The sequence below is a fragment of the Chiloscyllium plagiosum genome, unplaced genomic scaffold (assembly GCF_037043375.1).
Source record: "Chiloscyllium plagiosum isolate Xiang-an unplaced genomic scaffold, Cpla_swu_hap1 HiC_scaffold_14, whole genome shotgun sequence".
In the NCBI taxonomy this organism is placed as follows: domain Eukaryota; kingdom Metazoa; phylum Chordata; class Chondrichthyes; order Orectolobiformes; family Hemiscylliidae; genus Chiloscyllium; species Chiloscyllium plagiosum.
In genome coordinates this window covers 77,179,164-77,207,141 of record NW_028270152.1, presented here as the reverse complement: position 1 = coordinate 77,207,141, position 27,978 = coordinate 77,179,164, and the positions used below count along the sequence as shown (strand labels likewise).

At 51.3% G+C, this 27,978-nt stretch overlaps 2 protein-coding genes across 5 annotated transcripts in view; one reads left to right on the top strand and one right to left on the bottom strand.

The window, feature by feature from the left end:
• The window catches only part of abhd14a (abhydrolase domain containing 14A), a 100,656-nt gene extending 86,965 nt beyond the window's left edge, over window positions 1-13,691 (bottom strand). The window contains exon 1 of the mRNA XM_087994550.1: window positions 13,675-13,691. The gene's annotated coding sequence lies outside the window, so the exon portion shown is untranslated. The remainder of the gene's footprint in view (window positions 1-13,674) is intronic.
• Window positions 13,692-13,825: 134 nt separating this feature from the next.
• Window positions 13,826-27,978, top strand: part of tmcc1a (transmembrane and coiled-coil domain family 1a) — a 61,918-nt gene continuing 47,765 nt past the window's right edge. The window contains exons 1-2 of one of the 4 annotated variants that reach the window (XM_087994546.1): window positions 13,826-13,983; window positions 16,804-17,550. In XM_087994546.1, the coding sequence (XP_087850672.1) occupies window positions 16,978-17,550 (573 nt within the window). In that variant the 5' untranslated portion in view covers window positions 13,826-13,983; window positions 16,804-16,977. The other 3 variants (XM_087994545.1, XM_087994547.1, XM_043708435.2) reach the window with 3 other exon arrangements.

Below are 27,978 nucleotides of genomic sequence, written 5' to 3'. Positions count from 1 at the left end.
CACTCTCCCCCTCCATCTACGTCTCTCTCACACACTCTCCCCCTCCATCTACGTCTCTCTCACACACTCCCCCCCGCCTCCATCTACTTCTCTCTCACACACTCCCCCCCTCCATCTACGTCTCTCTCACACACTCCCCCCCTCCACCTACGTCTGTCGCACACACTCCCCCCCCCCCTCCATCTACGTCTCTCTCACACACTTTCCCCCCCCCTCCATCTACTTCTCTCTCACACACTCTCCCCCTCCATCTACGTCTCTCTCACACACTCCCCCCCCTCCATCTACGTCTCTCTCACACACTCCCCCCCCTCCATCTACTTCTCTCTCACACACTCCCCCCCAATCTACTTCTCTCTCACACACTCCCCCCCTCAATCTACTTCTCTCTCACACACTCCCCCCCCATCTACTTCTCTCTCACACACTCCCCCCCCATCTACTTCTCTCTCACACACTCTCCCCTCCATCTACTTCTCTCTCACACACTCCTCCCCTCCATCTACTTCTCTCTCACACACTCCTCCCCTCCATCTACTTCTCTCTCACACACTCTCCCCTCCATCTACGTCTCTCTCACACACTCCCCCCCCCCCCTCCATCTACGTCTCTCTCACACACTCCCCCCCCCTCCATCTACTTCTCTCTCACACACTCCCCCCCCCCCCTCCATCTACGTCTCTCTCACACACTCCCCCCCCCTCCATCTACTTCTCTCTCACACACTCTCCCCCCCCCTCCATCTACGTCTCTCTCACACACTCTCCCCTCCCCCTCCATCTACGTCTCTCTCACACACTCTCCCCCTCCATCTACGTCTCTCTCACACACTCTCCCCCTCCATCTACGTCTCTCTCACACACTCCCCCCCGCCTCCATCTACTTCTCTCTCACACACTCCCCCCCTCCATCTACGTCTCTCTCACACACTCCCCCCCTCCACCTACGTCTGTCGCACACACTCCCCCCCCCCTCCATCTACGTCTCTCTCACACACTTTCCCCCCCCCTCCATCTACTTCTCTCTCACACACTCTCCCCCTCCATCTACGTCTCTCTCACACACTCCCCCCCCTCCATCTACGTCTCTCTCACACACTCCCCCCCCTCCATCTACTTCTCTCTCACACACTCCCCCCCAATCTACTTCTCTCTCACACACTCCCCCCCTCAATCTACTTCTCTCTCACACACCCCCCCCCATCTACTTCTCTCTCACACACTCCCCCCCCATCTACTTCTCTCTCACACACTCCCCCCCTCAATCTACTTCTCTCTCACACACTCTCCCCTCCATCTACTTCTCTCTCACACACTCCTCCCCTCCATCTACTTCTCTCTCACACACTCCTCCCCTCCATCTACTTCTCTCTCACACACTCCTCCCCTCCATCTACTTCTCTCTCACACACTCTCCCCTCCATCTACGTCTCTCTCACACACTCCCCCCCCCCCCTCCATCTACGTCTCTCTCACACACTCCCCCCCTCCATCTACGTCTCTCTCACACACTCCCCCCCCCTCCATCTACTTCTCTCTCACACACTCACCCCCCCATCTACTTCTCTCTCACACACTCTCCCCCTCCATCTACGTCTCTCTCACACACTCTCCCCCTCCATCTACGTCTCTCTCACACACTCTCCCCCTCCATCTACGTCTCTCTCACACACTCTCCCCCTCCATCTACGTCTCTCTCACACACTCTCCCCCTCCATCTACGTCTCTCTCACACACTCTCCCCCTCCATCTACGTCTCTCTCACACACTCTCCCCCTCCATCTACTTCTCTCTCACACACTCTCCCCCCCCTCCATCTACGTCTCTCTCACACACTCTCCCCTCCCCCTCCATCTACGTCTCTCTCACACACTCTCCCCCTCCATCTACGTCTCTCTCACACACTCTCCCCCTCCATCTACGTCTCTCTCACACACTCCCCCCCGCCTCCATCTACTTCTCTCTCACACACTCCCCCCCTCCATCTACGTCTCTCTCACACACTCCCCCCCTCCACCTACGTCTGTCGCACACACTCCCCCCCCCTCCATCTACGTCTCTCTCACACACTTTCCCCCCCCCTCCATCTACTTCTCTCTCACACACTCTCCCCCTCCATCTACGTCTCTCTCACACACTCCCCCCCCTCCATCTACGTCTCTCTCACACACTCCCCCCCCTCCATCTACTTCTCTCTCACACACTCCCCCCCAATCTACTTCTCTCTCACACACTCCCCCCCTCAATCTACTTCTCTCTCACACACTCCCCCCCCATCTACTTCTCTCTCACACACTCCCCCCCCATCTACTTCTCTCTCACACACTCTCCCCTCCATCTACTTCTCTCTCACACACTCCTCCCCTCCATCTACTTCTCTCTCACACACTCCTCCCCTCCATCTACTTCTCTCTCACACACTCTCCCCTCCATCTACGTCTCTCTCACACACTCCCCCCCCCCCCCCCCTCCATCTACGTCTCTCTCACACACTCCCCCCCTCCATCTACGTCTCTCTCACACACTCCCCCCCCCTCCATCTACGTCTCTCTCACACACTCTCCCCCTCCATCTACGTCTCTCTCACACACTCTCCCCCTCCATCTACGTCTCTCTCACACACTCTCCCCCTCCATCTACGTCTCTCTCACACACTCTCCCCCTCCATCTACGTCTCTCTCACACACTCTCCCCCTCCATCTACGTCTCTCTCACACACTCTCCCCCTCCATCTACTTCTCTCTCACACACTCCCCCCCCCTCCACCTACGTCTGTCTCACACACTCCCCCTCCACCTACGTCTCTCTCACACACTCCCCCCCTCCATCTACTTCTCTCTCACACACTCCCCCCCTCCACCTACGTCTGTCTCACACACTCCCCCTCCACCTACGTCTCTCTCACACACTCTCCCCCTCCATCTATGTCTCTCTCACACACTCCCCCCCCCCCTCCATCTACTTCTCTCTCACACACTCCCCCCCCTCCATCTACTTCTCTCTCACACACTCTCCCCCCCCCCTCCATCTACGTCTCTCTCACACACTCTCCCCCTCCATCTACGTCTCTCACACACACTCTCCCCCTCCATCTACGTCTCTCTCACACACTCTCCCCCTCCATCTACGTCTCTCTCACACACTCCCCCCCGCCTCCATCTACTTCTCTCTCACACACTCCCCCCCTCCACCTACGTCTCTCTCACACACTCCCCCCCTCCATCTACGTCTGTCGCACACACTTTCCCCCCCCCTCCATCTACTTCTCTCTCACACACTCTCCCCCTCCATCTACGTCTCTCTCACACACTCCCCCCCCTCCATCTACTTCTCTCTCACACACTCCCCCCCAATCTACTTCTCTCTCACACACTCCCCCCCTCAATCTACTTCTCTCTCACACACTCTCCCCTCCATCTACTTCTCTCTCACACACTTTCCCCCCCCCTCCATCTACTTCTCTCTCACACACTCTCCCCCTCCATCTACGTCTCTCTCACACACTCCCCCCCCCCCTCCATCTACTTCTCTCTCACACACACCCCCCCAATCTACTTCTCTCTCACACACTCCTCCCCTCCATCTACGTCTCTCTCACACACCCCCCCCCCTCCATCTACGTCTCTCTCACACACTCCCCCCCCCCCCCTCCATCTACTTCTCTCTCACACACTCTCCCCCCCTCCATCTACTTCTCTCTCACACACTCTCCCCCTCCATCTACTTCTCTCTCACACACTCCCCCCCCATCTACTTCTCTCTCACACACTCTCCCCCCCTCCATCTACTTCTCTCTCACACACTCTCCCCCTCCATCTACTTCTCTCTCACACACACACCCCCCATCTACTTCTCTCTCACACACTCTCCCCCTCCATCTACTTCTCTCTCACACACTCACCCCCCCATCTACTTCTCTCTCACACACTCTCCCCCTCCATCTACTTCTCTCTCACACACTCTCCCCCTCCATCTACTTCTCTCTCACATTCCCCCCCCATCTTCGTCTCTCTCACACACTCTCCCCCTCCATCTACTTCTCTCTCACACACTCCCCCCCATCTACTTCTCTCTCACACACTCCCCCCCCATCTACTTCTCTCTCACACACTCCCCCCCACCATCTACTTCTCTCTCACACACTCTCCCCCTCCATCTACTTCTCTCTCACACTCACCCCCCCCATCTACTTCTCTCTCACACTCACCCCCCCCATCTACGTCTCTCTCACACACTCTCCCCCTCCATCTACTTCTCTCTCACACACTCCCCCCCCCATCTACTTCTCTCTCACACACTCCCCCCCCATCTACTTCTCTCTCACACACTCTCCCCCCCCTCCATCTACTTCTCTCTCACACACTCTCCCCCCCCCTCCATCTACTTCTCTCTCACACACTCTCCCCCTCCATCTACTTCTCTCTCACACACACACCCCCATCTACTTCTCTCTCACACACTCTCCCCCCCTCCATCTACTTCTCTCTCACACACTCCCCCCCCCATCTACTTCTCTCTCACACACTCTCCCCCCCTCCATCTACTTCTCTCTCACACACTCCCCCCCCCATCTACTTCTCTCTCACACTCTCCCCCCCTCCATCTACTTCTCTCTCACACACTCCCCCCCTCCATCTACTTCTCTCTCACACACTCCCCCCCTCCATCTACTTCTCTCTCACACACTCTCCCTCCCCTCCATCTACTTCTCTCTCACACACTCTCCCCCCCTCCATCTACTTCTCTCTCACACACTCCCCCCCTCCATCTACTTCTCTCTCACACACTCTCCCTCCCCTCCATCTACTTCTCTCTCACACACTCCCGCCCCACCCCCATCTACTTCTCTCTCACACACTCCCCCCCCCATCTACGTCTCTCTCACACACTCCCCCCTCCATCTACTTCTCTCTCACACACTCCCGCCCCACCCCCATCTACTTCTCTCTCACACACTCCCCCCCCCATCTACGTCTCTCTCACACACTCCCCCCTCCATCTACTTCTCTCTCACACACTCCCGCCCCACCCCCATCTACTTCTCTCTCACACACTCCCCCCCTCCATCTACTTCTCTCTCACACACTCCCCCCCTCCATCTACTTCTCTCTCACACACTCTCCCTCCCCTCCATCTACTTCTCTCTCACACACTCTCCCCCCCTCCATCTACTTCTCTCTCACACACTCCCCCCTCCATCTACTTCTCTCTCACACACTCCCGCCCCACCCCCATCTACTTCTCTCTCACACACTCCCGCCCCACCCCCATCTACTTCTCTCTCACACACTCCCCCCTCCATCTACTTCTCTCTCACACACTCTCCCCCCCCTCCGTCTACTTCTCTCTCACACACTCTCCCCCTCCATCTACTTCTCTCTCACACACACCCCCCCATCTACTTCTCTCTCACACACTCTCCCCCTCCATCTACTTCTCTCTCACACACTCCCCCCCCCATCTACTTCTCTCTCACACACTCTCCCCCTCCATCTACTTCTCTCTCACACACTCCCCCCCCATCTACTTCTCTCTCACACACTCCCCCTCCCCCTCCATCTACGTCTCTCTCACACACTCCCCCCCTCCATCTACGTCTCTCTCACACACTCCCCCCCCCTCCATCTACTTCTCTCTCACACACTCCCCCCCCTCCATCTACTTCTCTCTCACACACTCTCCCCCCCCCTCCATCTACGTCTCTCTCACACACTCTCCCCTCCCCCTCCATCTACGTCTCTCTCACACACTCTCCCCCTCCATCTACGTCTCTCTCACACACTCTCCCCCTCCATCTACGTCTCTCTCACACACTCCCCCCCCGCCTCCATCTACTTCTCTCTCACACACTCCCCCCCTCCATCTACGTCTCTCTCACACACTCCCCCCCTCCACCTACGTCTGTCGCACACACTCCCCCCCCCCTCCATCTACGTCTCTCTCACACACTTTCCCCCCCCCTCCATCTACTTCTCTCTCACACACTCTCCCCCTCCATCTACGTCTCTCTCACACACTCCCCCCCCTCCATCTACGTCTCTCTCACACACTCCCCCCCCTCCATCTACTTCTCTCTCACACACTCCCCCCCAATCTACTTCTCTCTCACACACTCCCCCCCTCAATCTACTTCTCTCTCACACACCCCCCCCCATCTACTTCTCTCTCACACACTCCCCCCCCATCTACTTCTCTCTCACACACTCCTCCCCTCCATCTACTTCTCTCTCACACACTCTCCCCTCCATCTACGTCTCTCTCACACACTCCCCCCCCCCCCTCCATCTACGTCTCTCTCACACACTCCCCCCCTCCATCTACGTCTCTCTCACACACTCCCCCCCCCTCCATCTACTTCTCTCTCACACACTCACCCCTCCATCTACTTCTCTCTCACACACTCTCCCCCTCCATCTACGTCTCTCTCACACACTCCCCCCCCTCCATCTACGTCTCTCTCACACACTCCCCCCCCTCCATCTACTTCTCTCTCACACACTCCCCCCCAATCTACTTCTCTCTCACACACTCCCCCCCTCAATCTACTTCTCTCTCACACACTCCTCCCCTCCATCTACTTCTCTCTCACACACTCCTCCCCTCCATCTACTTCTCTCTCACACACTCCTCCCCTCCATCTACTTCTCTCTCACACACTCTCCCCTCCATCTACGTCTCTCTCACACACTCCCCCCCCCCCCTCCATCTACGTCTCTCTCACACACTCCCCCCCCTCCATCTACGTCTCTCTCACACACTCCCCCCCCCCTCCATCTACTTCTCTCTCACACACTCACCCCCCCATCTACTTCTCTCTCACACACTCTCCCCCTCCATCTACGTCTCTCTCACACACTCTCCCCCTCCATCTACGTCTCTCTCACACACTCTCCCCCTCCATCTACGTCTCTCTCACACACTCTCCCCCTCCATCTACGTCTCTCTCACACACTCTCCCCCTCCATCTTCGTCTCTCTCACACACTCTCCCCCTCCATCTACGTCTCTCTCACACACTCTCCCCCTCCATCTACTTCTCTCTCACACACTCTCCCCCCCCCTCCATCTACGTCTCTCTCACACACTCTCCCCTCCCCCTCCATCTACGTCTCTCTCACACACTCTCCCCCTCCATCTACGTCTCTCTCACACACTCTCCCCCTCCATCTACGTCTCTCTCACACACTCCCCCCCGCCTCCATCTACTTCTCTCTCACACACTCCCCCCCTCCATCTACGTCTCTCTCACACACTCCCCCCCTCCACCTACGTCTGTCGCACACACTCCCCCCCCCCTCCATCTACGTCTCTCTCACACACTTTCCCCCCCCCTCCATCTACTTCTCTCTCACACACTCTCCCCTCCATCTACTTCTCTCTCACACACTCCTCCCCTCCATCTACTTCTCTCTCACACACTCCTCCCCTCCATCTACTTCTCTCTCACACACTCCTCCCCTCCATCTACTTCTCTCTCACACACTCTCCCCTCCATCTACGTCTCTCTCACACACTCCCCCCCCCCCCCTCCATCTACGTCTCTCTCACACACTCCCCCCCCCCCTCCATCTACGTCTCTCTCACACACTCCCCCCCTCCATCTACGTCTCTCTCACACACTCCCCCCCCATCTACTTCTCTCTCACACACTCTCCCCCTCCATCTACGTCTCTCTCACACACTCTCCCCCTCCATCTACGTCTCTCTCACACACTCTCCCCCTCCATCTACGTCTCTCTCACACACTCTCCCCCTCCATCTACGTCTCTCTCACACACTCTCCCCCTCCATCTACGTCTCTCTCACACACTCTCCCCCTCCATCTACGTCTCTCTCACACACTCTCCCCCTCCATCTACGTCTCTCTCACACACTCTCCCCCTCCATCTACTTCTCTCTCACACACTCTCCCCCCCCCTCCATCTACGTCTCTCTCACACACTCTCCCCTCCCCCTCCATCTACGTCTCTCTCTCACACACTCCCCCTCCATCTACGTCTCTCTCACACACTCTCCCCCTCCATCTACGTCTCTCTCACACACTCCCCCCCGCCTCCATCTACTTCTCTCTCACACACTCCCCCCCTCCATCTACGTCTCTCTCACACACTCCCCCCCTCCACCTACGTCTGTCGCACACACTCCCCCCCCCCCCTCCATCTACGTCTCTCTCACACACTTCCCCCCCCCTCCATCTACTTCTCTCTCACACACTCTCCCCCTCCATCTACGTCTCTCTCACACACTCCCCCCCCTCCATCTACGTCTCTCTCACACACTCCCCCCCCTCCATCTACTTCTCTCTCACACACTCCCCCCCAATCTACTTCTCTCTCACACACTCCCCCCCTCAATCTACTTCTCTCTCACACACTCCCCCCCCATCTACTTCTCTCTCACACACTCCCCCCCCATCTACTTTTCTCTCACACACTCTCCCCCTCCATCTACGTCTCTCTCACACACTCTCCCCCTCCATCTACGTCTCTCTCACACACTCTCCCCCTCCATCTACGTCTCTCTCACACACTCTCCCCCTCCATCTACGTCTCTCTCACACACTCTCCCCCTCCATCTACGTCTCTCTCACACACTCTCCCCCTCCATCTACTTCTCTCTCACACACTCCCCCCCCCTCCACCTACGTCTGTCTCACACACTCCCCCTCCACCTACGTCTCTCTCACACACTCCCCCCCTCCATCTACTTCTCTCTCACACACTCCCCCCCTCCACCTACGTCTGTCTCACACACTCCCCCTCCACCTACGTCTCTCTCACACACTCTCCCCCTCCATCTATGTCTCTCTCACACACTCCCCCCCCCCTCCATCTACTTCTCTCTCACACACTCCCCCCCCTCCATCTACTTCTCTCTCACACACTCTCCCCCCCCCTCCATCTACGTCTCTCTCACACACTCTCCCCCTCCATCTACGTCTCTCTCACACACTCTCCCCCTCCATCTACTTCTCTCTCACACACTCTCCCCCCCCCTCCATCTACGTCTCTCTCACACACTCTCCCCTCCCCCTCCATCTACGTCTCTCTCTCACACACTCCCCCTCCATCTACGTCTCTCTCACACACTCTCCCCCTCCATCTACGTCTCTCTCACACACTCCCCCCCCCCCCCTCCATCTACGTCTCTCTCACACACTCCCCCCCCCCCCTCCATCTACGTCTCTCTCACACACTCCCCCCCTCCATCTACGTCTCTCTCACACACTCCCCCCCCATCTACTTCTCTCTCACACACTCTCCCCCTCCATCTACGTCTCTCTCACACACTCTCCCCCTCCATCTACGTCTCTCTCACACACTCTCCCCCTCCATCTACGTCTCTCTCACACACTCTCCCCCTCCATCTACGTCTCTCTCACACACTCTCCCCCTCCATCTACGTCTCTCTCACACACTCTCCCCCTCCATCTACGTCTCTCTCACACACTCTCCCCCTCCATCTACGTCTCTCTCACACACTCTCCCCCTCCATCTACTTCTCTCTCACACACTCTCCCCCCCCCTCCATCTACGTCTCTCTCACACACTCTCCCCTCCCCCTCCATCTACGTCTCTCTCTCACACACTCCCCCTCCATCTACGTCTCTCTCACACACTCTCCCCCTCCATCTACGTCTCTCTCACACACTCCCCCCCGCCTCCATCTACTTCTCTCTCACACACTCCCCCCCTCCATCTACGTCTCTCTCACACACTCCCCCCCTCCACCTACGTCTGTCGCACACACTCCCCCCCCCCCCTCCATCTACGTCTCTCTCACACACTTCCCCCCCCCTCCATCTACTTCTCTCTCACACACTCTCCCCCTCCATCTACGTCTCTCTCACACACTCCCCCCCCTCCATCTACGTCTCTCTCACACACTCCCCCCCCTCCATCTACTTCTCTCTCACACACTCCCCCCCAATCTACTTCTCTCTCACACACTCCCCCCCTCAATCTACTTCTCTCTCACACACTCCCCCCCCATCTACTTCTCTCTCACACACTCCCCCCCCATCTACTTTTCTCTCACACACTCTCCCCCTCCATCTACGTCTCTCTCACACACTCTCCCCCTCCATCTACGTCTCTCTCACACACTCTCCCCCTCCATCTACGTCTCTCTCACACACTCTCCCCCTCCATCTACGTCTCTCTCACACACTCTCCCCCTCCATCTACGTCTCTCTCACACACTCTCCCCCTCCATCTACTTCTCTCTCACACACTCCCCCCCCCTCCACCTACGTCTGTCTCACACACTCCCCCTCCACCTACGTCTCTCTCACACACTCCCCCCCTCCATCTACTTCTCTCTCACACACTCCCCCCCTCCACCTACGTCTGTCTCACACACTCCCCCTCCACCTACGTCTCTCTCACACACTCTCCCCCTCCATCTATGTCTCTCTCACACACTCCCCCCCCCCTCCATCTACTTCTCTCTCACACACTCCCCCCCCTCCATCTACTTCTCTCTCACACACTCTCCCCCCCCCTCCATCTACGTCTCTCTCACACACTCTCCCCCTCCATCTACGTCTCTCTCACACACTCTCCCCCTCCATCTACTTCTCTCTCACACACTCTCCCCCCCCCTCCATCTACGTCTCTCTCACACACTCTCCCCTCCCCCTCCATCTACGTCTCTCTCTCACACACTCCCCCTCCATCTACGTCTCTCTCACACACTCTCCCCCTCCATCTACGTCTCTCTCACACACTCCCCCCCGCCTCCATCTACTTCTCTCTCACACACTCCCCCCCTCCATCTACGTCTCTCTCACACACTCCCCCCCTCCACCTACGTCTGTCGCACACACTCCCCCCCCCCCCCTCCATCTACGTCTCTCTCACACACTTTCCCCCCCCCTCCATCTACTTCTCTCTCACACACTCTCCCCCTCCATCTACGTCTCTCTCACACACTCCCCCCCCTCCATCTACGTCTCTCTCACACACTCCCCCCCCTCCATCTACTTCTCTCTCACACACTCCCCCCCAATCTACTTCTCTCTCACACACTCCCCCCCTCAATCTACTTCTCTCTCACACACTCCCCCCCCATCTACTTCTCTCTCACACACTCCCCCCCCATCTACTTTTCTCTCACACACTCTCCCCTCCATCTACTTCTCTCTCACACACTCCTCCCCTCCATCTACTTCTCTCTCACACACTCCTCCCCTCCATCTACTTCTCTCTCACACACTCTCCCCCTCCATCTACGTCTCTCTCACACACTCTCCCCCTCCATCTACGTCTCTCTCACACACTCTCCCCCTCCATCTACGTCTCTCTCACACACTCTCCCCCTCCATCTACGTCTCTCTCACACACTCTCCCCCTCCATCTACGTCTCTCTCACACACTCTCCCCCTCCATCTACGTCTCTCTCACACACTCTCCCCCTCCATCTACTTCTCTCTCACACACTCCCCCCCCCTCCACCTACGTCTGTCTCACACACTCCCCCTCCACCTACGTCTCTCTCACACACTCCCCCCCTCCATCTACTTCTCTCTCACACACTCCCCCCCTCCACCTACGTCTGTCTCACACACTCCCCCTCCACCTACGTCTCTCTCACACACTCTCCCCCTCCATCTATGTCTCTCTCACACACTCCCCCCCCCCTCCATCTACTTCTCTCTCACACACTCCCCCCCCTCCATCTACTTCTCTCTCACACACTCTCCCCCCCCCTCCATCTACGTCTCTCTCACACACTCTCCCCCTCCATCTACGTCTCTCTCACACACTCTCCCCCTCCATCTACGTCTCTCTCACACACTCTCCCCCTCCATCTACGTCTCTCTCACACACTCCCCCCCGCCTCCATCTACTTCTCTCTCACACACTCCCCCCCTCCACCTACGTCTCTCTCACACACTCCCCCCCTCCATCTACGTCTGTCGCACACACTTTCCCCCCCCCTCCATCTACTTCTCTCTCACACACTCTCCCCCTCCATCTACGTCTCTCTCACACACTCCCCCCCCTCCATCTACTTCTCTCTCACACACTCCCCCGCAATCTACTTCTCTCTCACACACTCCCCCCCTCAATCTACTTCTCTCTCACACACTCCCCCCCCATCTACTTCTCTCTCACACACTCCCCCCCCCATCTACTTCTCTCTCACACACTCTCCCCTCCATCTACTTCTCTCTCACACACTTTCCCCCCCCCTCCATCTACTTCTCTCTCACACACTCTCCCCCTCCATCTACGTCTCTCTCACACACTCCCCCCCCCTCCATCTACTTCTCTCTCACACACACCCCCCCAATCTACTTCTCTCTCACACACTCCTCCCCTCCATCTACGTCTCTCTCACACACCCCCCCCCCTCCATCTACGTCTCTCTCACACACTCCCCCCCCCCCTCCATCTACTTCTCTCTCACACACTCTCCCCCCCTCCATCTACTTCTCTCTCACACACTCTCCCCCTCCATCTACTTCTCTCTCACACACTCTCCCCCTCCATCTACTTCTCTCTCACACACTCCCCCCCCATCTACTTCTCTCTCACACACTCTCCCCCCCTCCATCTACTTCTCTCTCACACACTCTCCCCCTCCATCTACTTCTCTCTCACACACACACCCCCCATCTACTTCTCTCTCACACACTCTCCCCCTCCATCTACTTCTCTCTCACACACACACCCCCCATCTACTTCTCTCTCACACACTCTCCCCCTCCATCTACTTCTCTCTCACACACTCACCCCCCCATCTACTTCTCTCTCACACACTCTCCCCCTCCATCTACTTCTCTCTCACACACTCTCCCCCTCCATCTACTTCTCTCTCACATTCCCCCCCCATCTTCGTCTCTCTCACACACTCTCCCCCTCCATCTACTTCTCTCTCACACACTCCCCCCCATCTACTTCTCTCTCACACACTCCCCCCCCATCTACTTCTCTCTCACACACACCCCCCCATCTACTTCTCTCTCACACACTCTCCCCCCCTCCATCTACTTCTCTCTCACACACTCCCGCCCCACCCCCATCTACGTCTCTCTCACACACTCCCCCCTCCATCTACTTCTCTCTCACACACTCCCGCCCCACCCCCATCTACTTCTCTCTCACACACTCCCCCCCCCATCTACGTCTCTCTCACACACTCCCCCCTCCATCTACTTCTCTCTCACACACTCCCGCCCCACCCCCATCTACTTCTCTCTCACACACTCCCCCCCCCTCCATCTACTTCTCTCTCACACACTCCCCACCCCATCTACGTCTCTCTCACACACTCCCCCCTCCATCTACTTCTCTCTCACACACTCCCGCCCCACCCCCATCTACTTCTCTCTCACACACTCCCCCCCCCTCCATCTACTTCTCTCTCACACACTCCCCCCTCCATCTACTTCTCTCTCACACACTCCCGCCCCACCCCCATCTACTTCTCTCTCACACACTCCCCCCTCCATCTACTTCTCTCTCACACACTCCCCCCCCCACCCCCATCTACATCTCTCTCTGTGTATTCCTCTCCCTCCCTCCCTCTCCATTTCTCACTCACCCTCTCTATACTCCTCTATCGCTCACACTCTGTATACACTCAGCCCTCACACTGACTGTACACAAGCATCTCTCTCTCTCTCTCTCTCTCTGTGTGTGTATATCTCTCACTCACTCTGGTATTACCTTCATACTCTTGCCCCTCCCCCCGGTCTCCCCGGTGACGAGCCCCGAGCCCCGAGCCCCGCCCCCCGCTGATGACGGTGAGACGCAGATGACGTGCCGCAGCGGCGGGTTGCTGATTGGCTGGCGGTGGTGCGTGATGACGCCATGCCGCGGTGTTGACGCTCCCGTCGCCGGTGCCGGGCCCGGTGCCTGAGCGAGTGTCTCCCGGAGACCGCGCCTCAGTTCTCCGGCTGCGTGCGGCCCGCACTCCCGGGCTATGCCAAGCTCGCTCCCCGTGCTGTCTCCCGGCGCTACCCTGGCCGGGCTGCGGTAGGTAGCAGCTCAGCTTTACTGTCGGCAGCACACCCCCCCCTCGGGCTTGACTGCTCCCTTACAGAGTCATCCAGCTTCGGACAATGGCACCGAACTCTGACTGCCCTTTGACCAGTGACATCTGACCTGCTCTTGACCATTGAAAGATGACCCCTGTTTTACCAGTGACATCTGACCTCCTTGATCCATGACCTATGACCTTCCCTCGATCACTGACTGTTGACCCCTCCACCCACTTTGACCAGTGATGAGTGATCTCCCCTTGACTACTGATGGTGATCCCTGATTGGTGACCTCTGACCTCCCCGTGACCCCTGATTGGTGACCTCTGACCTCCCCTTGACCAATGATCCCTGACTTTTTCCTTGACATTGACTGATGGCTTCTCGTCCCCCTTACCCAGTGACCAATGGCAGCACCTTGATTGGCAACTCTGATCTTCCAGTGACTGATGACAGTGACTCCTCACAAACATGGCCATGGATCTCCTCCCCTAGTCCTTATCCAGTCATCTTGACATCTTTACTGCTAATGTCCACCCTAACTTATCTAGTGACCTTTGACCCCTCCCTCATGAGCACTCCCTGACCAAATCACTTGACCCCCCACCCCACCCTTGACCAGTCAACACTAGCCTTTGACTTCTCAAACCTAATGTAGTGACTCTGTGAGTGTCAGGCAAGTCTGAGTTTGGGTTTCATCTTATGCTTCCACTGGCCTTGTCAATGTTACTCAGATGCGACACCTTCAGCTGCTGTCAGTCTGCCATGGCCACAGTAAGAACTCGTATTGTATCAGGACTCTGCTTAATAACAACATGCATCTATCCAGCAGCAGAGTGTTCCTGAATGCATCAGATTTGTGGTGATCACATCAGCCTGGATGCTGGAAAAGGTGGTTGAAAAGGCAGATTAGGGGACCAGGCTGCTAAAGGCTCTTTTCCCAGTGTGAAGTAGTGCTAGAGGAACCACTGTAGGCTGAGCTTGTGGGCTGGATAACCTCAGGTGGAAGTTGATGGTGTTGCTATTGAACTGGTTCTGGAAATCAGAACTCTATTTGGGCATATGTGAGAATAAAAAGACCAGAACGTTTTTTAAAAGTTGAGAAAAGTTAATATTCAAAGGAACTTACAAGGAATGCAGCATTCATATTCAGCTATTTCAAGCAATGAGGAAGGTAAATGGTATGTTGGACCTTCTTGCATGGAGATTGAAATAAAGAAGTCTCAGTTTGTTTTACAGAGTTTTTATGTGACCACATCTGGAATAGTGTGCGCAGTCTTGCTTTCATCCACCCCTCAAATTGAGTTAATATTCTGTGGAGTTTAGAAGAAGGGAAGGTGGGAAGAGGTTTGACAGGGTAGACGATGAGAAGTTGTTTCCCCTGGCAGCAATGACGGTATGCAATCTCAGGACATGGGACTGATCATTTAGGGTTGGGATGAAGAGAAATTATTCTTTCAAAAGGCTCTGAACCTTTGGAATTGTGTGCCCCAGCAAAGGGTTGTGGAATCTCTATTGTTTGAGGCTGAGGTAGACAGTGTCCCAAGGAATCATATATCTCATGATATGGGGATTGGACAGGAAAATGAGGTTGAAGCCCTCGCTTAGCTATGATGGTACTGAATGATGGAACAGACTTGAGGGGCTGAATGGTCTGCTCCTATTTCTTGGATACCCACTGAGTTGTGAGGTGAGCAAGTGAGATCAGGTTGAGGTGTGACATTTGTTGAAGGAGTGTTGGTCTTGCTAGTGCTCCAGCTGAGGAACCCTCTGGCTTACCATTGTGGGTAGTTGGGGGAATCAAGGACAGTGACCACTGCATGCTTGTGCCACACCGAACAGGATAATTTACTCCATAACTCAGAAGCAGCATGTAGTGATCGTCTTGTTCCCACCACTGTCTCTGCAATACATCACCCTGCTATTGCACAGCACAAAACATTCTCTGCCCATGGAGTTCCTGGTTACATTGTAGTTTAACTGGATGGGAGCTATTCTTACCTAAAATTCTGGGTGACTGTACTGATGACCTTTGCTGTTGTGTGAAGTGTGCTGCAGAAGTTGTTGCTGCTTTTCCCGGCTCTAGTTCTGTTCGTTTCAGACCCGCAGTTCTTTGTTCTATTTTAGTGTTAATGCAACTTGCTCTTAGAAATGCAGCTGACTTTGAGACTTGTTTACTCACTTGTAGACATGAATTAGAATGGCTGCGAGATTTATTATGCATACGTGACTGCTAGTTTCATTGCTGCTGTTGCCACTGCTCTAACTGTTTTTAGTCATTGCTTCAGATCTAAGTTTGGGTGCTCAGTGGCAAGGTAAAAGATTTCTGATCTTTCAGCATTGGCTTCATCTCTTTGATCTGTCAATGCCTGAGTCTCGTTTCACTTTGAGTGCAGATCACCATAATCTGAGCACAAACGCTTTCCGTATATTTGCCACAAGGTAAATCGATAAATATGTTCTCCCCATGAGATTTAAAGATCCCGTTTGTCTTCCTACTGATCACCTGCAAGCAAACCATGCTGAAAAAGCAGAATGTGTAAATGTTGGGCAAAGCCCAGATGATAAATATCGTAATAAACATCCAGCATGATCTGAGAAGGATTCTGGAAGGTCAATCCGATGAATAAATGAGATCTTAGGTAAAAGGCTGCAGCTACAAGGATTGTCAAGCTGCAGGAGTACTTATCACAGTACTGTACTTTGAACGACAGCAGTGCACAGAGATCAGAAATGTTGAACCTCGCACCAGTTTATAATTTTATGAAATATGCATGACATGTAATGTTTGCATCTTTTTTTCCTTTTCTGTCAGACGAGCATGGTGTGACACGGGCAGGTGTATGCATGCTGAAACCTAAAACTGACTGCACAGATATGTAGAAGCTAGATCACCAAGAGACCACTTATTTGCAGAGGCCTGGGCCATATATCTGTCAGTAAATACATATCACTTAAAAAAAAGAATTAGAGATCAAACCAGAGCTTCATGGAGCAAACTAACAATGAGCCTTCACTTAATGATCTAGACGACGGTACCAGGCCCACCGAGACTGAGTGCAAGAAGCCCAGTGATTCCGAGCATTCCTTGTCTAAGATAACGCAGAATGCTTTGGAGAATTTTGGCTCCCTGAGCCAGGGATTAAAGCAGCTCTTTCACCCCCAGCGGCGCCGATCTTCTGTCTCCCCCCAAGATGGCCTCCATGCTCAGGCTGACCAGGAGTCCCCAAGTCCAGAGACTTCCAGCCCAGCCACGGAGCTGGGCTTGTCTACCGTGTCCCACCACCCCGCCAGCCAGGCTACCACGCTCAACAGGGTCCTGCAGCAGATCCGGGTGACGCCCATGATGAAACGGGGTTCGAGCCTGCACAGCCGAAGAAGCAAGTTGGATCCTCTCCGAGGCAGCCCGCAAATATCCCGCAAGTCGGCCTCGGAAGGTATGAGCTACCTCCTGTTGCACTCCAGTAGACCCCGATCTGCTTCGACCACCGATGCACCAACATCCTCGTTGTTTGCGGAGCCATTGGCCTTCAGTCCTCATGCGGGAAATGAGCTGGATCGGGTAATTGCTTTCTCTTTATCATGGTGCAAGTCCCTGTGCTGTTGGGAGACTCTGAGCAGTTGCTGAGTGTTAAAGCCCTTTGTAAAGCAAGCATCGTAAATTTGCTGCACTTTGAGGAGCTGAGGTGTTTGTGTTGATGGGTTTGTAACAGATCACCCAATCTCTGCACCAACAGTAGCACTGCTCCTTTGACAAATGCCTTTGTGTTCATATAAGAAGGTGCTGTTCATGAATAGTGATGTGGTCACTGTGTTCCTCAGGGCTGTTAGGAATCAGTGTTTGCTAATTACATTGAGATCCTAATTTAGAGGGCTTACTGAACCTGCTGAAGGAGCTGAAAGAGCCAGAGTGTCTGTTAATCAATGCTTGGTGAGATATAATGCGGAAATGCAATGACCAGGAAATATTTTGAAATTGGCTCTGTTATTGTTGGAGATTGTGACACATATTGTGTTTGATATTGCAAAGAGACTGATAGGACAGAGTCAACATGAACTCTGTTTCCTGTGGCTGAGGGGCTTGAGTAGATATAGCCCCAATATCTACAAAATCAAACGAGAAGTTATGATTCCATTGAAATCACTCTTTAAAAATATGGATTTTCTTCAGCTGGCGGTTTGCTTTATCTGGGTGCAACATCATATTGCAGTCACGTAGGAGTCAAAGTAGGCCATTTGGCCCGTCTACCATTCTGTGCGATCAATGCTGATCTGATAATCCTCAACTCCACTTCCCCATTTCAACCCCAAAGTCACGATTACCTCACTGAATAAAAATCTGTCTGCCTTTAATGACCCAGCCTCGACAGCTCGCTGCAATAAAGATTCACTACCCTCCTGAGAGGAAAAAAATCCATTCTCATTTCTGTCCAAAATTTGCAACTCCTTATTCTGAGATTACGCCCCCAGATCCAAGACTTTACAAGCGGTAAGCTGCTTCTCCACATCTACCCCGTCAAGCCCCTCAAAAGTCTTGTATGTTTCAATAAGGTCTCCTCTCATTCTTCTCCAATAAGTACAGGCACAAACTACTCAACCTCTCCTCATAAGGAAATCCCTCCATACCCAGGATAATAACAGGGAACTTTCTCTGGACTGACTCCAGTGCCAGTTTATCTTTCCTCAGATAAGGGGACCAAAGCTCTCAGAATTCCAGCTATGCTCTGACGAATGCCTTGTAGAGTTTTAGCAAAACTTCCTTTTTTTTCTCCATTTGAAATAAAGGCCAGGAATACAGTTGTCCTGCCTATTATCCATAAACCTGGATACTATTTTTTTATGATTCATGAATGAGGACCTCCCCTTGGCCGTCCTCCCGCCAACCCACCCAAATCTCTCTGTGCTGCAACTTTCTGCTGTCTTTCTCCATTTAAATAATATCCAGCTCTTCTATTTTTCCTGCCAAGTGCAATCACATCATCTTTTCCATAATGTATTTCCATCCGCCAGGTTTTTCCCCCCTCACTGTTATATATCCTTCTGTAGACTCTTTATGTCGTCCACATTGCGTGTCTTCCCACCTACTACAAACTTGTCATTTGAGGCGTTAATGTATTTTGTGAATATATGTCACCCAGCACTGGCACCGCCACTTGTTACAGGTTGACATCCTCTCTCTCTCTCTCTGTATTCTATTGATGAGTCAAACCTCCATCCATGCTAATACATTGGCCCCCAATACCATCGGCAGTTATCTAATTAAGTAGTCTGGTGTGGTACTTTATTGAATGCTTTTGGGAATTCATAAACATTATAGGTTCCCCTTTATCTATCCTGCTTGTTACTTCCTTTGAAGAACTGAGATAAATTTGTCAAGCATGATTTCCTCTTCATGAGGCCCTGCTGACTCTGCTTGACCATATTATATATTTCTGAATGCACTGCTATGACATCATTATAATGACAGATGTAACGCTAACTTGTTATAGCTACTCTGTTTTTCGTCTCTGTCTCTTTTGAATTAGGGTGTTGGCAGTTGTCCAGCCCTTTGGGACTTTTCCAGGAGCTAAAGGGTTCCTGGAAGAGTCTAACCAGTGCATTCATTACCTCTGTGGCTACTTCCTTTTATTCTTGACAATGCATTCATCAGGTCCTAGGGACTTATCGGTCTTTAGCCCCATTTGTTTTCCAGGTACTTTTCCTCTAATGATAGTTGTTGCGTTTATTCCCCACCCTCATTATCTTAGTATTGTAGAAATGCTGTTAATGTCGTCTACCTGGGATTTTAGCAAACCCTCCTTCAAGTGGTACATATTTGTGTGTGAATGTGCATTTCAGAAAGCTCTACAGTAAACGAGGGTGGTCAAAAGATAGTTGAATGCATGACTGAGAGCTCTTGGCACATTCCCCACTGACAGCTTGTCTCTGACTGCTTCGTGGGAGCTGTCATTGGTTAAGAAAGGCCAGCCTCTCATGGGAACATAGAAAATAGGAGCAGGAACAGGCCACTCAGCCCATCAAAATCATTCCACCATTCAATACAAAAGTGGCTGATCCTCTTAGTCAACAGAGCACTCTTCTGAAACATTTAACTTATAGAAATCGTTCCTGAATATACTCAGTGACTTCCACAGCCTTCTATGTAGAGAATTCAATAGGGTTTACCTGCCCGAGTGAAGAAATTTCTCCTCATCTCAGTCTAAAATGCCCTACCACATTACTTGAAATGATGACCCCTTGTTCTGAACTCCTCCCTCGCCAGTGTGGGGGAAATATCCACCGAGCACCCAGTCTGACCTACTGTGTCGGAATTTAATATGTTTCAGAGCACTTCCTGAGTGTTCTGGCCATGAATAATGCATAATCCTATTGTGTGAGCCTGGGATCTGTCTTTGAGGAGAAAGTGAGGGCTGCAGATGCTGGAGATCAGAGCTGAAAATGTGTTGCTGGAAAAGCGCAGCAGGTCAGGCAGCATCCAAGCCCTTCCTGAAGAAGGGCTTATGTCCGAAACGTTGATTCTCCTGTTCCTTGGATGCTGCCTGACCTGCTGCGCTTTTCCAGCAACACATTTTCAGCTGGGATCTGTCTTTGTCCAATTTCCAACATTGCAGTGTCCTGCTCCCTTGATGTGGCAATCTATAAAACACCAAAGAATTTTTCCAGTTGTCCAGGTTTATTCTGCCTTTTAGGCAGATACATCTTTCCTGTATTCTGGCTTTTTTCCACTCCTGTAGGACCAATTTTTTTTTGTCAGTTTGGCTTCAATGGTGTGAAAGATTCTAGCAATAATTACTCAGGATTGAATGATTAACCACAGGAAAAATGTGGGTTGATTAAGAACTATCAGTATGGTTCTGAGGGAAAATCAAGTTGAACTGGTTTGCTGGATTTGTTTTTGAAAAGGTAACTGAGAATGGTGAGGGTGATGCTGTTGATGTCATATTCATGGACTTCCAGAAGATGTACGATGCAGTGTGGCTGCAAAATTGACTGAATACTAGGAAAGAGTGGCAGTCAATGGGTATTTTTCAGACTGAAGGAAGATTTGTATTGGAATTCCCCAGGGGTTGGTATTGGGCCTTCTGGTTTTTCATATAAAGATCTATATCTTACTTTGTAGGGGGAAATTTCAGAGTAGATTAAATTTAGATTTAGATTTATTGTTATATATTTAAAAAATACAGTGTAAAGTGCATTTTGATATGTTATAGTAAAGGGTCGACATGTTGTGGCACCATCTTGAAACATTAAAAATAATGTAAAATTTTGCTGCGATAGAGTTGATCTTTCTCTCTTGTTCCTCCACTGCTGCTCCTCCAGTCACTGCTTGACATTGACTTGGGGTCTCCAAAGTAGTGCTTTGTAACAGGCTCTGGGGTCTCACTGAGGCCTTCCCTACTGCCACGTCCAAGCTGGAGCCATGCATCTGGGATGTACAGGTTCCACACCTCCTGTTTCCCATTCAACACTCTTCCAGGTGCTGCCACCGGACATCGGGGTCCTCCTTTCACTGACGCTTCTGCTCTTTCAGAGGCCCCGGGCGCCTAGCCGTAGAGTCTCGGCTCAGCCTGTGAATCCGGGCCTCGGGAGTCAGCCGAGGGCCTGGAGTATGCATATGATACAAAACTTGGGACGGGTTTTAAACAGTGAAGAGGACAGTGGAGAACTTCAAAAGGACATTGACAAGTTGATGGAGTAGCCGAATAATTGGCAGGTGAAGTAATACCTTTTAATATAAACAACATAGACAGGCACTATGAAATAGGGGGTACTAAACTAAAATATATATAATGTATGTAAGCTATTAAAGGTGATGAGACAGGTAATGTGGAAACTTAGAACATAGGAGCAGGAATAGGCCATTCAGCCCTTTGAGCCACCTCTGCTGTTCAATATGATCCTGGCTCATCTTGTATCTCCATGCCATATTCTTCATTCTCTTCTTGTCCCGTGATGCCTTTTTAAAATTTAAACATTTATCTATTTTGATCGTGAAAATATTCAATGACCCAGCCTCCATGTGGGAGCGAATTTCACAGGTTCTGTGTCCTTTTGAGTGAAGAAATATTTCCTGACCTCAGTCCTAACCTGGTCTACCCTGTATCCTGAGGTTGTCTCACCTCCTTCTAGACTCCCCAGCCAAGGGGAGCATTCTCTTTCCGTCGAGTGTGTCCATCCCTGATATAATTTAATATGTTTCAGTCAGATTCCTCTCATTCTTCTAAACTCTGCAGAATACAGGCCCAGTCAAATCAACCTCTCCTCATACTATATCTCAGGTATCAGTCTAGTGAATCTCTGGTGTCACCCCTCTATGGCAAGTATATCCTTTCTTAGGTAGGGAGACCAAAACTGCACTAAGTGTGGTTTCATCATAACCCTGCAGAGACCTGTTAATAAAGCTTTCAGTATTCTAGGCTTCATTAAAAGTGGCATAGAATACAGGGGCAGGGAGGTTATGCTTATCTTAAAACTGGTGAGGCCTTAGCTGGTGTTTTGCCTACGTTTCTTCAGATTTTAGGAAGGTTGTGAACCCATTGCAGAGTGCAGAACAGGTCGATGAGAATAGTTGTAGGAATGAGACACACAGGTTTAAAATTATTCACAAAAGAAGTAAATGCAGAAATGAAAGAACTTGTTCGTACAGAGTGGTTTAGGTTTGGAATGCCCTGCCAGGAATTATGGTGGAGTATCTAGTCTAACAGCCCCTAAACCCCTTCCTTCCCCGACCATTACAGCCCCCAACAGCACTCCCACCTCGCTCTTCTGGTTGTTGGGCCAGGTCCCAGAGGATGTTCACAACATTTACATCTGTTCCCTTTCCCCATAGCCAAGGCTTTTCATAGTTTGATGATCGGTATTGGTGAGTTTTGGTGTGAATAGACGTGGAGCCAAGGTGGACAAGCTGAACGGAAATCCCAGTTAGCAATGATCTAACACGATAATAGCCAAGGCTCGAGAGGCGAGGTGACCAGATCCCGTTTTGGTGTTCTGTTGAGGCACTGTGAAATTTGCCACAAGTTCCGTGTTTCATGCCTGGTCTTTACTGTTTTTTTCAGATTTTCAACACCTGCAGTATTTTGATTGCTAACTTATTGCAGAGATCATTGATTAATTTAGAGAGCGAGAGAGAGAGTGTATTTCATCAAGCTGCTGCTTTATATTGAACTATGTGCCTCCCATACTGCTGATTGCCAGCCCTCAGCGGTTGTCTTTGACTGGCACAGACTTAATGGGCTGAAAGGCCTTTTTGACCTCTCTAACTATGACTGTTGGTGAGGAACCTCTGCTGCGTATTTAAATTCTTTGCGGCACATTGCAACTATCTGCTGGTGGGTCTGTTGTTATATGCGGCCTCACTAAGTCAGCCCTCCAGGATTTTGATGTATTATCCCAATCCTGATTAACGACTCATTTGATTTTGTTTAGATCTGAAGAGTTTGACTCCCAGCCCTGTGTGGCTGTGGTCTTTCTTGCTGTTCCGAAATTAGCTGCAATTTTAACCTGTTATACTTTCTCCCCCGTCCTTGTCGTCTGTTGTCCTACAACCTGTTCCAACCAACTCTGGTATAAGCTAAAGCAAACTCTCCTCATTCTCTTGCTAAGGTTTTTCTAAATTTCAGATTTGGTTTCTTTTTCAAAAAAAAAAGGGTTGCTCTGTTTGAGATGCTTGTATTGAAGGGGACACGTTAATCCTGCAAGGCTGCATTCAGTCTGATTAAGACTGTGTTGAAAATCAGCAAGTCAGTACGAGAATGTGCAGCCTGTCTGAAGAAAGATAGACATGCAGTCACGTGTGAACGGGTGGAAGGGTGAGAAAAAGAACAGAGAGGTCTGATAGGGTGAAGAGCAGGGGAGAACAAATAGCAAAAGAGTTTGTAAGATAAGGCCAAAGGAAATGATATTGGGACAGTGAATAAATCACAATTGTGGGTGGAGGAGGTGAGAATGGCAGCATCCTGATTTTTTTTTTAGAATTCATTCCCAGGATGTGGATGTCACTGGCTAGGCAAGCATTTGTTGCCCATCCCCAAGGACCCAGAAGGCGGTTGAGTCAACCATATTGTTATGGGTCGGGAGTCACATGGAGTCATACAGTCAGAGCTGTACAGCATGGAAGCAGACCCTACAGTCTAACTTGTCCGTGCCAACCCAGCTATCCTAAATAAATCTAGTCACATTTGTCACCTTCTGGCCCGTATCTCTCTAAGCTCTTCCTATTCATGTCCCCATCCAGATGCCTTTTAAATCTTGTAATTGTACCAGCCTCCACCACTTCCTCTGGCAGTTAATTCCAGACCACTCACACACCACTTTCTTTGTGAAAATGTTGCCCCTTAGGTCACTTTTAAATCTTGCCTCTCTCACCGTAAACCTATGCCCTGTAGTTTTGAACTCCCCAACCCAGGGAAAAGACCTTGTCTATTCATCCTGTCCATGCCCCTTATGATTCTATAAAGTCACCCGTCAGTGTCTCACACTCAAGGGAAAATAGACCCAGTCTATTCGGCCTCTCCCTATAGCTCAAACCCTCCAACCCTGGCATAATCCTTGTAAACCTGATTTGCACCCTTTCAAGTTTCACAACATCCTTCCTTCAGCAGGGAGACCAGAATTGCGCACAATATTCCAGAAGTGGCCTAACCAATGTCATGTACAGCTGCAACATGACCTCCTAACTCATATATCTCAATGTACTGACCAATAAAGGCAAACATACCAAATGCCTCTTCACTATCCTGTCTACCTGGGACTCCACTTTCAAGGAGCTATGAACCGGCACTCAGATCTCTTTGTTCAGCAACACTCCTCAGGCACATAGAATCCCTACAATGTGGAAGCAGCCATTGGGCCCTTCACACCAACCTTCCGAACAACATCCCTCCGGACATTCCCCCCCCCCCCCCCCCCCACACCCCCCGCCATCATATCCCTGTAATCCTGCACTCCTCGTGGCTAGTCTACCTAACCTGCTCATCCCTGGACACTACGGGCAATTTACCATGGCCAACCCATCTAACCTGCACAACTTTGGACTGCGGGAGGAAACTGGAGCACCCGGAGGAAACCTACGCAGACATGGGGAGAATGTGCAAACTCCACACAGACAGTCCCCCGAGACCAGAATCGAACCTGGGTCTGTGGCGCTGCGCGCAGCCTTGCTAACCACTGAGCCACTGTGGTCAGACCAAGTAAGGATGGCAAATTTCCTTTCCTAAAGGACATTACTGAACCAGATAGATTTTTTTCTGACAGTCAGCAACAGTTTTATGGTCATCATTAGACTATTAATCCCAGATTCATATTTTTATTGAACCCGAGTCCCCAAAATATTAGTGGGTCTCTGGATTAATAGCCTAGCAATAATACCTTGAGGCTGTCACATCCTTTAAATAAAGGCTGCCCAAAAGCCAACAGAGAAAGAAAGAAACATTTTTTTTAAAACAAGAAGAAATTGGAGCAGCGGTTAGGACCCTTCCGAATAGCAGGCAGTGTAAGGCATTGTATTCCTGTTGTAAAGTGGCTAGCAACACAAAGATTCAAGGGTTAGATGAGCAAACCAGTTGGGTAAATCAGGCTTACCACAAGTTGTCGCATGACCAGCAGCAAAAACTGTACACGTGAGTGGAAAGGGCAGCGTGACATGAAGCAGATTGTGTGAGTGATTCTAATAGTGAAGCTGAACAGCAGCTGCAAGCTGCAGGCATTGCTATGGAGTGTTTAGTGACCCAGCTGTGGAGATTACTCACTGTCCTATGCCAGGCAGTTGTGTCTGACTGTCCTGCTTGGCATTGTGCATAGATTGTGTGTTACCAAGAGGTGATGCCCTGGGAAGGTCCCCCACAGTTCTTGCTCCCTGCTTTTCTAGGCCAGATGTAGACTCATACCAAGAGAGGAATTCATTTCCGTTTTGCTTCTAGGACTGTCAGAGGGAACAACGTGGCTTGGCTTGACTTCAGCGTTCAAACCTAATCTCAAAGTTCACATGATATCAAACAGCACAAAATGACAATCTAGCACTTTCTCAATGACTGCACTGATTAGATTGCAGTTTTCCAATCTCTCTCGTCTCCACTGAATTGTGTAGATACCAGTTCCAATGGAGGTATGATTTACAGAGGCTATTTGCTGAGCTATCTCACTACGAGTGCTGCCTTTGACTTTGCTCAGCAGCAGCATGGGTACTGACCCTTGCCCCAAGAGAGGAAGTGTACTGTCAATGGACTGGTAATCCAGACTAATGTTTTGGGATATGGCTTCGAATCCAACTATGGGTGACGGGAACGCTTGAATTCAATAAGATAGGGAATAAAGAAAACTAGTCTACCGGTGACCATGTAACTCTTAACTGTCCACTGGACAGTTAGGATGGGTAATAATGCTGGCCTAGCAGAATACACCCACGTCCCAGAAATGCATTAAAAAACCGACAGCATCTGGCCCAACAGGAGATCGCTGCAGTGAGTCTTGTGTCAACTTCAGGGCACAAGTTGTGACCTCAGAGACTGAGGTGTCACTGTGTTGTTTTAGATTTTAATGGCCAACTTCTCCTCCCCTCAGCCCTGAGGAAACAGATGTGTGCTGGAGTTCAGCCCTGTCTGCAGTTATTACAGCCCCTTGCTCACTTCTCAGGACTGAACTGAGACCCTCCATTTAATCTGACAAAAACTGGACTCTGCCTCTAGCTGACATCCATCCATAACCAGCATACTCACTGTAAGAGAAGCTGCTGGACCAAGACCCCACCAAAAGCCTCTGGGTGGATGTGTACGATCCAAGGAACAATTTGAACTCGGGCTATGGATCCCGGTCTCCGGGATGACATTTATCTCTCAACTGGCACCAATGAAATGATTATTGCTGTCTGAGACCTTGTGTATAAACTGGGTGTCACGTTTCCCACATTACAAGAGCTCCTCTGTTTCAGGAGTACCTCATTGTGCTTTAAGTTGGAGAGGTACAAAACAAGTGCAGGTTTTGATGATATTTATATGTATCCATTCGGTCTCTCTGCTTCTTCAGTGAGGGGCCATTGAGAGCTGTCAGGTGCATTACTGTTAACCTCCAGATCCTCCTACCAGCCCATGAATACTGAGGATAGTTACTACCAAAATAGCTGAGCTGGGTTACATTGGGCACCCTCCAGGTATCTGTACTGTCACTGAACTAACAGGAAGTCATCTGTTAACTCCCGCACCTACAATCACCAACGGCAACAGGTTTCATTTACAGGGGAACGTTGATTTGCTGAAGGACACGAGCAGGGGGAATATTTTGTTCAAGTAACCGAATGCCGGATAATCGATACCGGATAACGTAGTTAGCCACGCATCGGGACCTTGCAATCTTGTTCAGATAATCCAAAATTTGGTTAATCAAATGCTGGATAATCGCGGTTCCTCTGTATATACCATCTACAGTTTAGTAAATAGGTCACACAAGTGCCAGGTGGTGACCAGCCCCACAAAGAAAATCTAACCATCTCCTCTTGACGATTGGCAGCATTACCATCATTGATTACCCCAGTATCAACATCCTGGGGCTGTTACCATTGGCCAGAAACTCAACTAGAATCACCAAATAAGTACACTGGTTACAAGAGCAGGTCAGAGGCTAGGAATCCTATAGGGAGTAACTTACCTTCTAACACCCCAAAGCCTGTCCACCATCTACAAGGCACAAGTCAGGTGTCGATGGAATACGCCTGGATGGGTACAGATCCAACAACCAAAGGACTAGCCACACTACCATATATCAAGAACATTTCTGAACTGACAGCCAGACTCTGCGACCACTAGGACTCATAACAGCACACAAACCAATAGCCACTCTCAGATGACAACTCACCAGGACAAAGGACCCGATACCCAGCATGAGCAAAACCAATGTAGTGTACAAAATCCCATGCAAGGACTGCACAAAACACTACATAGGACAAACAGGAAGACAGCTAACGATCCGCATCCATGAACACCAACTAGCCACGAAA